Below are 11,988 nucleotides of genomic sequence, written 5' to 3'. Positions count from 1 at the left end.
AAAGATATAAAGTCAGCCATGGAAACTCAAGAGTACTATCCCTTGATAACACCTAAGGGAAGGTAAAAGTTGTTTTTTTTTTTTTTGACAAGCATGTCATATATCTTAAACAGACAACTAGGACCTAATCAGACAACTGTGTGAGCCAACCTTACTCAGGAGAAGGAGAGAAGAGATATGTCAGCTTGGAATGCATTTGTCTATAATCAACAGAAAACCTGACTACAATTGTTTAATCACATAAGAGTTTATTTATAAAGTGCAACATAAAGCTTGGGAGGAGGTAGCATAGAGATGTTGTCATAACTTGACAATGCTGTAAGACATTCAGGGGCTTTCCATCTTACCATACTTGGTATATATAACCTTTGTTCTATGGTATTCATCTCATGGTTGCAAGTTGGCTGCTTCAGCTCAAAGTTTACTCCTCAATACCAATGCCAATTAAGAAAAAGGAAAACAGGCAAAATCCTAAGGAATATGCCACAGCAGATTATCCCTTTTAAAAATATTTCCCTTAAGCCCAATTCCCAATTACACTTTTATATCATTAGCAATAATGGAGTGATATGACATTCCTATCTGCAAGAGATTATGGGAATATGAATATTTTGGCCTGTAGTAGAGGAAGGCAAAGAAAAATAGGCTTGGAAATAGCTCTGTTGATAGCCATTTGTATTCATGTTCTATAGCTACTATTAGCAAATTATGACACAAATTTATTATCTTACCTTTCTGGAGGTCTGAAGTTAAACTGGGCTAAAGTTAAGATATAATTATATTCCTTTCTGGAAGCAAGGGAGAATACATTTTCTTATCTTTCTAGCTTCTAGAGGCTATCTGCATTTTCTCACTGGTTGCTCCTTTCTATCTTCAAATTCAGTAATAGCTGGTTCAGAGTTTTTCACATAGTATCACTCTGATACTTTTCTGCTTCCCACTTGCACTTATTAAAGGTTCTTGTGGTTCCAAGCCCACTTGGATAACTTAGAGTAATCTTATTATAAGGTCAGCTGATTATCAACCTTAATTCCATCTGCAATTTAAATTCCCCTTTGCCACATAACAAGATATCCAGAGATTAGGACATAGATACTTTGTGAGGCCATTATTCTCCCTATCATAGTCCACTCTCTGGTCCCCAAAGATTTACAGACATCCCATATAAGAAATATATGTAAGGTCCTCAAAGATCTCATCTCATTACAGTATTGCTCAGTGTGTATGCCCAATACAAATAGTGTACACCTGTGACATCCTTGGCTTTCTTTCCTAATTTTAGCATCTTTTGCAATCTGAATAGGCTGAGAATTTTTTAATTCATCAAATTCTGGTTCCTTTTTTACTTAACAGTCCTTCCCTCAATCTATTTTATCCTTCTCACATTATACTATAAGCAACAAGAAGAAACCAGGCTGCATTTTCAACATATGCCTGGAAATCTCAGCTAAATATCCAAGTTCATTGCTTACAAGTCCTTTTTCTCTCACATTTCCACTGCAGGACACAATGAACCTGTTTTCAGCCACTAAGTAGCAAGGATTCCCTTTCCTCCAGTTTCCAATAACATTTTCCTCTTTTCTTTCTGAGTCCTCATCATTAGTGACTTTCACATCCATATTACTACCAAGTCTCCTAAGGTTTTGATTTAGGTATTCTACATGGCAGTATATGTTTTCTCAACCATACTTCCTTTCTCAACTTACTTCCTTCTGAATCTTTGCTAGCAGAGTTATTAACATTTGTATTTCAACTAACAGTCTGTCCAAAGCAATCTAAGACTTTTCCATCATGCTCTTTACAATTCTTCCAGCCTATGCTTGTTACTCAATTCCAAACCAGTTTCCATGTTTTTAGTTATTTGTTACAGCAGCACTCTACTTCCAGGAACCAAAATCTGTATCAGCCAGGGTTCAATCAGAGAAACAAGCAGCAGGAGATACATATTAAGAGATTTATTGCAAGGAAGTGACTTATTTGATTGGGTGAGCTGGCTAAGCAATATCCGAAATCTGTAGAGGAGGCAATTAGAAAGGAAAGGCTGGAAATCTGGGGCATCAACTGAAGCTGCTGCCCACAGTTGGAATTTCTTCATCTCAAGGAAGACTCAAAGCTGCTTTTAAGGCCTTTCAACTGATTAAATCAGGCCCATCCAAATCATCTAGGATATTCTCCGTATTTTAAGAATGATTACGCTCCTCCTCATGGAATTTTCCAGGCAAGAATACTGGTGTGGGTTGCCATTTCCTCCTCCAGGGGATCTTCCTGACCCAGGGATTGAACATGCATCTCCTGCACTGCCTGCAGTGCAGGCAGATTCACAAGAACTCCTAATTGAAAAGGACACATGTATTCAAGATACACATGTGTACCCCAGTGTTCAAAGCAGCACTAATTACAATAGCCAGGACATATGAGCAACCTAGATGTCCACCAACAGATGAATGGATAAAGAACATGTGGTACATACATACAATGGAATATTACTCAACTACAAAGAGGAACACATCTGAGTCAGTCTAATAAGGTGGATAAATCTACAGATATTATATACAGTGAAGTAATTCAGAAAAACAAATAACATATTAACACACATAAATAGAATCTGGAAAGATGGTATTGATGAACTTATTGGCAAGACAGCAAAGGATGTGCAGACATAAAGAACAGATTTTTGGACACAGTGGGGAAAGAAGAGGGTGGCAAGATTTGAGAGAGTAGCATTGAAACATATATATTACCATATGTAAAACAGATAGCCAGTGGGAATTTGCTGTATGATGGCAGGGAACCCAAATCTGGTGCTCTGTGACAACCTAAGGGGTGGAAGGTGGAAGGGAGGCATGATGAAGGGTACATATGTATACCTACCAGTGAGTCATGCTGATGTATGGCAGAAATCAACACAATATTATAATTATCCTCTAGTTAAAAATAATATTTTTTTAAAAAAGAACTCAGTCATCATGGGTATCATTAAACTCTTAACAGGATCATGACTTCAGTTAGATATAAGGAAGAACTTACAAGTCTTCAACATCAAATTAGAACAGAAAGAATAGATGAAAAAGATATACTTTGATGAGATAACATGTATTTTAAAGTGAAAGTCCAATGATTACAAGAGTGATTTTGAAATAAATAGGAAATTATACATGTGGCTATCTACTGATAAAAATCCAAACAGAGCTTGGAAAAAATTGAACATAAGTAACAGAAGAACCTGGCAGGTATAGTCCATAGGGTAGCGAAGAGTGGGACATGACTGAAGTGACTTAGTACAGCACACAACACAGCACACAAATATAAATGGATTCCATTCCAAACAGAAGAGGCGTTATAGAAAAGTCATAGTTGTGTAAATAACAAAAACTTAAAACCTTCCAGTAATAAAAAAATGAAATATGATAAAATGAGTCAGACATTTTTACATAGTGTTATATACAGTGAGAAAAGAACTTTTTAAAGTTAGAATTACTTTTATCCTGAGAGGCTTTCATATTATAATTTAGAAATAAATACTAAAAATTTAACCAGTAGTACGAACTTTCCTGATATAAAATTTTACTAACAATAATTGGAAAACTAATTATAGGGCAAACAAGCCAACAAAACGAAGATTAGCATTACTATGAAAAACTTTAAAAAGAAGAAAGACAAGTAGAATTACTACTACCAGGTTAAAAAAGGGAAAGGTGTAGGAGATAAAACTAATGTACGCAGTTGGAGAAGTTTCAGATGCCTAAACGATTCTGGAAGGTTGGACTTCCTTCTGATTTCCTTTCAAAGTTTGATTCTAGAATACTGGAATTTGATTCTAGAATACTGGCGTTTGATTCTAGAATTTGAACTCATTCGTCCCAGTCCCTCCCATCAGACACCCCTCGTACTGGTAGCTCTGCGACAGGGTCCCCGTGCCGCTGACGTCCACCAGGTGGCCGGGGAAGTGGCCCTCGGGCACCGGGCAGCGACCCGCCGAGCCCGCCCCGCCCCTCCTGCACAGCCGCACCGCCACGAACACCAGCACCGAGAAGAGGAAGAGCGACGACACCGACGCCAAGGCCACCACCAGGTAGACGGTGAGCGGGTCGGCCGGCGCCGCGGCCGCCGCTTCCGCTTCCGGCGGCGGCAGGTAGGGCTGCGAGAAGCCGTCCACCAGCAGCACGTGCAGCGTGACGCTGGCCGACAGCGGCGGCTCGCCGTTGTCCTTGACCAGCACCACCAGCCGCTGCTTGGGCGCGTCGCGCTCGCTCAGCAGCCGCGCCGTGCGCACCTCGCCGTTGTGCGCCCACACGCCGAACAGCCCGGGCTCCGTGGCCTTGAGCAGCTGGTACGACAGCCAGGCGTTCTGGCCCGCGTCGCCGTCCACCGCCACCACCTTGGTCACCAGGTAGCCCGGCTCGGCCGCCCTGGGCACCAGCTCGGTGCAGGGCGCCGAGGCGTTCTGCAGCGGGTAGAGCACGAAGGGCGCGTTGTCGTTGGCGTCCGCCACGAGCACGCGCACCAGCGCCTGGCTGCTGAGCGCGGGCGAGCCGCGGTCGGTGGCGCCCACGCGGAACTCGAAGGCCCGCAGGGCCTCGTGGTCCAGGGACGTGAGGGCGAAGAGGTGGCCGTTGTCGGGGTTGATGGACACGAGGGAGGCGAGGGGCAGGAGCGAGTCGGACGGCGGCAGCAGCGAGTAGGTGACCTGGGCGTTGGCGCCGGCGTCTGTGTCTGTGGCGCTGACGCTGCCGATGTGCAGGGCGGGGCTGTTGTTCTCGCGGACCCACAGGGTGTAGGAGGTCTGGGTGAAGGCGGGGGCGTTGTCGTTGACATCGGACACCAGCACGGTTATGTTGTGTTCCGTTTTCAACCTCGGTGTCCCCAAGTCGGTGACAGTAATGGTGACATTATACTCAGCTTTGCTTTCTCTGTCTAGCGCCCCATTTGTTACCAGCGTGTAGAAATTCTCTTCAGATGGTTTCAGAATAAAGGGGAGATCATCCTGGATGGAGCAAGTCATCTTTCCGTTGTCTCCTGAGTCTCGATCTCGAATCCTAAACAGGGCCACTTCTGTCTCGGGGGAGTTTTCAGGAATGGGGCTGGTAAGTGATGAAATAGTTAGTTCCGGTGCATTATCGTTAACATCCACAACCTCAATGGAGACAGAGCATTTTCCAGAAAGTCCCCCGCCATCAAATGCATCTATATCCAGATCATATGAGGGTACTGTCTCAAAATCGAGTTTTTTAATTAGGCGAACTTCTCCCGAAAGGCTGTTTAGCTCAAAAGTTGGGCTCATCTCCTGAGAACTGTAAAAAAGGGAATATGATACCTCTCCATTTGTCCCAGTGTCTAAATCTCTAGCAGAAACTTTGACAACTAGGGCGCCTACGGGGCTGTTCTCCAGGACCTGCACCTGGTAGTGGGCCTGCGCAAACTCAGGGGCGTTGTCATTGATATCCAAGACCAAGATTCTGACCTCGGTGGTACCAGATCGAGGCGGAGAGCCGCCATCCAGCGCTGTGAGGGTTAATCTGAGCAAGGCCTGCTTCTCCCGATCAAGCTCTCGATCCAGCACCAGCTCTGGGTATTTCCTACCATCCCCCCGACTTCGGGTGGAAACATGGAAATAAGAATTGGGACTGATACTGTAGTTTTGGATGTTGTTGTTGCCCACGTCCAAATCTTGAGCTTTTTTCAGAGGAAACACTGTCCCAGGAGGGCTGTTCTCTGGGATTTTCAAAGTCATTTCTCTTTCAGGAAACTCAGGAGCATGATCGTTTATGTCTCTCACCAGTAGCTCAGCTCGAAATACTCCCAATGGTTTCTTCAGTAACACTTGAAAATGCATTACACATGGATCTGTAGGGCCGCACATCTCCTCCCGGTCCAGTTTCTCATTTAATGTCAACTTCCCAGTCTGCAGATCGAGCTGCAACCGGGGTTCGTTATCCTCAGAGACCACCCGGGCTTCCCGCGCAGCTAGCTCCCCCACTCCGAGCCCTAAGTCCTCGACAAGGTTGGCCACAAACGAGCCGCTCTCTATTTCCTCCATCACGGAATAGCGACGGGATTCCCAGCCTGCAAAAGTCACTCCCAGCAAAAGAAAGAGAATCAGGACTTGCCTTTGTTGATGAAAACGCTCCCCTCCGGCCTCCATCTTTACTTCCACAAATGCCGTTCCAGGATCAAGGGCCAGCTCTATTTTAGGGAAGGATGAGACCGAGAATGTGATGGTTCTCCCAGTTGGTAACCTGTCCGGAAATGTCGGTGAGTAGCATTTTCTGGAGACTTGTGAGCTTTGCTTACATTACAGTCTTTTCGCTTCCGCTGGAAATCTGATGTAAAATTGGTAGCATTTCCTGGGCATATTTTTTCGACGCCTTAGCCTGCAGCGCCACCATGCGTTGTCTTCGAAAATAATTTCTACAATTGTATTCCCTCTATATAATAATCTAAAAGGCTATTAGAAACTTGAAAATGTTTTGGGGAACAGTATATAATCAGAAAACCAGGCAATCATAATTATTCATACATCATTCAAGGAAATATGATTGATATCTATGTACTAGGTTCTGAAGTACATCAATAAACAATCTAGACATTGTCCCTACCTTCTAGAACCTGCTGTCTAGGTGAGGTGCTTTGAGGAGAACTTAGAAGTGAAAGGACACTTAATGATGATCGGTCATCTTCATCTTGTAAAAATAACAATACAAGCCCATGTGATTTATCAAAAGTCTCTCCACGAAACAGAAGGAATTCCTCTACATATGCTTTTAAATTCTATGTACCCTATGTGCCAGAATTGTGGTTTCCATTGTTTGAATCGCATAAAGGAAAAAGCTACCATTTAAGTCCAGTTTATAATACCTATTATACATAAGGTCAGAGAATTAGGATTTTATGAAACTTTACAAACTATGTGAAAATGCATATGAGGGCACTTCCCATCTCTCTTACCCTTCTCTTTTTCCCCAGCATTGGTCATTGTCTTATAAAGCAGGTATGTACATATTTGTTTCTTTTTTGTGTTATCATTGAGTTTGAAAACTTTGTTTTGTTCACCTTTACACCCACTAACATTGAGAACAGTTACTGGCAGAGCATTCCTGTAGATGCTCAACCAGTATCTGTTGACTAGATCAATGAATCAGTTCAGTTCAGTTCAGTGAATAAGTCACAATTGTAAAATTCTGGTGGATGGATTCTCCTCCTAATATAGAAGTCACCAGCTTTGCTGACATTCTGCTTCATTATATGAGCTGTATAAACAAGGCAGCATGTTCTCAAATGGCTTTTTTTCTATGCTCTTATGAATAGTAATTTGAAATAATTCAGAATGGCATAAAATGTTTTTTCATCAAGTGGCAAAATGCCCTGGTTCCTATAAGCAAAGGAATATATTATAATAAAGAAAGAACATAATAACAAAGCTCTAGTGAATCTACAAATAAGTTGTACATTTTTTTTAAGTTGTACATCTTTTAAGAACACATTTTACATTGTCAGTGTTTTTGAATATCATTAATGTCATAATGGGCTTCTTCCCAGGTGGCACTAGTGGTAAAGAACCTGCTTGCCAATGCAGGAGACAGAAGAAATGCAGGTTTGATCCCTGGCTTGGGAAGATCCCTTGGAGAAGGGCACGGCAACCCACTCTAGTATTCTTGCCTGGAGAATCCCATGGACAGAGGAACCTGGTGGGCTACAGTCCATAGGGTCGCAGAAAATTCTGCTGTGGGACCTATTATTCTACTAGGTAAGAAAGAATTTTTCTAGGAATTTCTAACTTCTGTTAAACACTCCAAAAACCATTCAGTTTGGAAATATCCATCAATTCTTTATAGACCCTCAGAGACTACTACTAATATTCTACAATCTTTGATCCTAAATAGTACATTAATATGAAAACCACTATTTTTTTAACATCTCAAACCAATAGTAAGGTCCAATCTATGCAAGACTACCTAAAAATGCTTTTGACAAGGGGAAAAAACAATTTGTCTATCTTATTTAGAGGGAAATTTATTAAAATATCACATATTTGTTTCAAAAAAACTCAATAGAGAAATCGTACTTGAAAGAGATCAGAAAATTCACAACAAGGTTACTCTTTAGGCATCTCCTTTCTTATCTAAGTAGATTGAATTTCGGTGCTTTTTTCATGTATTTAGCCATCATGACATAATTTTCTTGTTAAGTAATGGGCTATTTTATACTAGTTTATAAAGCCATTTTTTAAAGCAGAGAAAATGAGATTGGTCAAGCTTGTATCAGTAATGTCTACCACCTTGTCTGATTATCTGAAATCACAGAGGGAGATAAGTCATATAAAATAAACATGGTTGCAACAATATACTATTACTGAAGAGAGAAGTTTTCTGAAAAAGGTAGGGTGGGATAGACACTACAAAAGGGACCTATTATTTAAATATTTTGAAATAATCTAATATTTCAGTAACATTCATATATATTATACAGAAGGTTGATATAAAGAGAGCAAAAGTCTTAAGTATAGGAGAAATTGTAGTCTTTTCCATTTAATACAATTGTGAAACAAAAACATGCATTTTGCAGACATTTCTCCATTAAAAAATTTAAGACAGGTAGGCATAATATGATTCAATAGATGATATAATAATTCATTATATTTTATGATGCCCATCTCCTAAGTAACCACAGTATCAAAAAATTAGGAAGCGGTTTCTGAACAACAAACAGAATGCATCTGGAGTCATCTTCAAATCAATAGTGTTTGATGACAAAAAGCTGAAAAATTGAACAAATGTTTGTGACTTTGCAGTAATGAAGTTGAAAGATCTTTCCATCAAAATAGAATAAAGAGCATACATATGACTATATATACTCAACAAAAATTGCTAACCTTAACTAGGAAAATTAAATCAGCAAGAAAATTCTATATGAATCTAAAAGCGAATGGAAAGTGTATTTTGAAAAAATTTCCAACTCCAATAAACGAATAAATTCCTAATTGAATCCAAAACCATTTAGAAAGTCTGAGTTTTCTTCTACATTAATCATGGACCCCCGATGATTGGAGGCAACAGACTTCAGAACCTTGAACTCTCTGGTCCCAGTTCCTCCAGTCAGACACACCTCGTACTGGTAGCTCTGCGACAGAGTCCCCGTGCCGCTGACGTCCACCAGGTGGCCGGGGAAGTGGCCCTCGGGCACCGGGCAGCGACCCGCCGAGCCCGCCCCGCCCCTCCTGCACAGCCGCACCGCCACGAACACCAGCACCGAGAAGAGGAAGAGCGACGACACCGACGCCAAGGCCACCACCAGGTAGACGGTGAGCGGGTCGGCCGGCGCCGCGGCCGCCGCTTCCGCTTCCGGCGGCGGCAGGTAGGGCTGCGAGAAGCCGTCCACCAGCAGCACGTGCAGCGTGACGCTGGCCGACAGCGGCGGCTCGCCGTTGTCCTTGACCAGCACCACCAGCCGCTGCTTGGGCGCGTCGCGCTCGCTCAGCAGCCGCGCCGTGCGCACCTCGCCGTTGTGCGCCCACACGCCGAACAGCCCGGGCTCCGTGGCCTTGAGCAGCTGGTACGACAGCCAGGCGTTCTGGCCCGCGTCGCCGTCCACCGCCACCACCTTGGTCACCAGGTAGCCCGGCTCGGCCGCCCTGGGCACCAGCTCGGTGCAGGGCGCCGAGGCGTTCTGCAGCGGGTAGAGCACGAAGGGCGCGTTGTCGTTGGCGTCCGCCACGAGCACGCGCACCAGCGCCTGGCTGCTGAGCGCGGGCGAGCCGCGGTCGGTGGCGCCCACGCGGAACTCGAAGGCCCGCAGGGCCTCGTAGTCCAGGGACGTGAGGGCGAAGAGGTGGCCGTTGTCGGGGTTGATGGACACGAGGGAGGCGAGGGGCACGGGCGGGTCGGAGGGCGGCAGCAGCGAGTAGGTGACCTGGGCGTTGGCGCCGGCGTCTGTGTCTGTGGCGCTGACGCTGCCGATGTGCAGGGCGGGGCTGTTGTTCTCGCGGACCCATAGGGTGTAGGAGGTCTGGGTGAAGGCGGGGGCGTTGTCGTTGACGTCGGACACCAGCACGGTTATGTTGTGCTCGGTTTTCAGTCTGGGAGTTCCCATATCAGTGACCGTGATGGTTATGATGTACTCGGCTTTGTTCTCTCTGTCCAGTGGGCTCTCTGTTTCCAAGGTGTAGAAATTCTTGAAATTAGGCTTCAAGAGAAACGGAATGTTGTCCTGAATTGAGCAAACCATCCTCCCGTTGTCTCCAGAGTCTTGGTCTCGGAGGCTAAAAACTGCGACCACCATTTCAGGCGATGAATTTTCTGGTATGGGGCTGGTAAGAGATGTTACGACTACTTCTGGTGGATTGTCATTTACATCTACAACTCTAACTAAAATTACTGATTTTCCTGAAAGGCTCCCACCGTCAATGGCCTGAATATTTATTGTGTAAGACTGAACTAATTCGAAATCCAGAAACGCTTTTAAACGGACTTCACCAGAAATTGGATGGATTTCAAATGTCTTCTGTATGTCTCTGGAAACGTGGGAAAATGAGTAAGATAGTTCTCCATTTATTCCTGTATCTAAATCTGTAGCAGATACCCTGACGACCAAGAAGTCCAGAGGGCTGTTTTCTGGTATCGGAACCTCATAGACGGACCTCTCAAACTGTGGGGCATTGTCATTGATATCTAAGACCAACACACGCACCAATGCAGTTCCAGACCTCGGTGGAGACCCGCCATCCAGGGCTGTAAGCGTTAATCTAAGCTCAGGCTCCTTTTCTCGATCCAGAGGTTGGGCCAGTAACAGCTCTGGGTATTTTCTACCGTCCTCACTGTCTTGCAGTTTAAGGTGGAAATGAAGATTGGGATTTAATGTGTAGTTTTCGACACCATTCTTTCCTACATCCAAGTCCTGAGCGCTATCCATTTGGAACGAGGTTCCTGGAGCAGTGCTTTCTGAGATTTTCAGAAGTATATGTTTGTCTGTGAACGTGGGAGTGTGATCATTTATGTCTTCAACCCAAAGCTCAGCCCGAAAAAATTGCAAAGGATTTTCAAGTAATACCTGGAAATGCAATATACATGGCTCGGTAACATCGCAAAGTGCCTCCCGGTCCGGTTGCTCATTTAAGAGCAAGTTGCCAGTCTGGAGATCCAACCGCAAGTGTGGTTTATAATCATCAAAGATGACTCTGGCCCCCCGTGCAGCCAGGTCTTCCACACCCAAACCTATGTCTTTCACCACGTTGCCTATAAAGAAGCCGATCTCGGTTTCCTCTGCTACAGAATATCGCCAGGTCTCTGAACTCACCAAAGACCCTCCCAGGAAAACAAAGAAAAGCAGCACTTGCCTTATCTGCTGAGGATTTCCTTTTCCTAGCTCCATGGCTCCGTAGTCAAATGCCTTTCTGCGGAAATATTTCAGTGCAATCTCAAACAGCTTCTCTCATCTACCAGCATGAACCTTTGGGAGCCTGTAGACTTGCAGTTCTGTGGCAAAGGAGTTTCTGGCTCCCTAGCTTTCTCTTGAAAGCCTCTTTTAATCACTAGTTCTCCCGCACTCCCAGTTCCAAAGGTTCACGGAAACCAGAGCGTCTGATGGTACAAATATTTTCCAATGTTGTCCTGCAGCGCCACCACGCGACTCTACAGATTCTCAGGTTTTAAATATAGTTAAGTAAGTTTGAGACAAAATATTAATTTATCCTGTTTGTTGATAATGCAAAAGGTATTTTCTCCTGTATTCCTATATTTCTCCTATATTTCTTTTCTTTTTTCTTTGTAGTATGTGATGCTGTTACTTTTACATCTTTAACACAATAGACTACAATCACTAGAGCTGTGGTGGATATAAAAAGCGTATTTAAGATATCATCCCAAGCTAAGTTATGCTTCCTCTGAAGACAATATATAAAACAACTAAAAATAGTTAAGAGGACTCTTTTATGTAATTGACTTAGTGAGCAAGAGTTTCCAAGAAAAATTGGAAATGGGACCAGAGATCTTAGTC

The 11,988-nt window shown here is 43.8% G+C and overlaps 2 protein-coding genes across 2 annotated transcripts; both read right to left on the bottom strand.

The window, feature by feature from the left end:
* Positions 1–231: 231 nt before the first annotated feature.
* LOC138440412 (protocadherin beta-15-like) lies at positions 232–6,355 on the bottom strand. The gene has a single exon (XM_069589874.1). It carries the CDS (start codon positions 6,140–6,142, stop codon positions 3,839–3,841), a length of 2,304 nt encoding a protein of 767 aa, XP_069445975.1. The 5' UTR covers positions 6,143–6,355; the 3' UTR covers positions 232–3,838.
* A 2,143-nt stretch (positions 6,356–8,498) lies between these two features.
* On the bottom strand, positions 8,499–11,620 carry LOC138440411 (protocadherin beta-18-like). The gene has a single exon (XM_069589873.1). It carries the CDS (start codon positions 11,362–11,364, stop codon positions 8,974–8,976), a length of 2,391 nt encoding a protein of 796 aa, XP_069445974.1. The 5' UTR covers positions 11,365–11,620; the 3' UTR covers positions 8,499–8,973.
* Positions 11,621–11,988: the final 368 nt, after the last annotated feature.

Source organism: Ovis canadensis, chromosome 5, assembly GCF_042477335.2.
Source record: "Ovis canadensis isolate MfBH-ARS-UI-01 breed Bighorn chromosome 5, ARS-UI_OviCan_v2, whole genome shotgun sequence".
NCBI classification, from domain to species: domain Eukaryota; kingdom Metazoa; phylum Chordata; class Mammalia; order Artiodactyla; family Bovidae; genus Ovis; species Ovis canadensis.
This window is presented reverse-complemented; position numbering and strand designations above follow the sequence as displayed.

What these genes read in the sequence shown, in the direction of transcription:
- LOC138440412 (XM_069589874.1), bottom strand. Translation starts at nt 6,142, where the DNA reads ATGGAGGCCGGAGGGGAGCGTTTTCATCAACAAAGGCAAGTCCTGATT.
- LOC138440411 (XM_069589873.1), bottom strand. Translation starts at nt 11,364, where the DNA reads ATGGAGCTAGGAAAAGGAAATCCTCAGCAGATAAGGCAAGTGCTGCTT.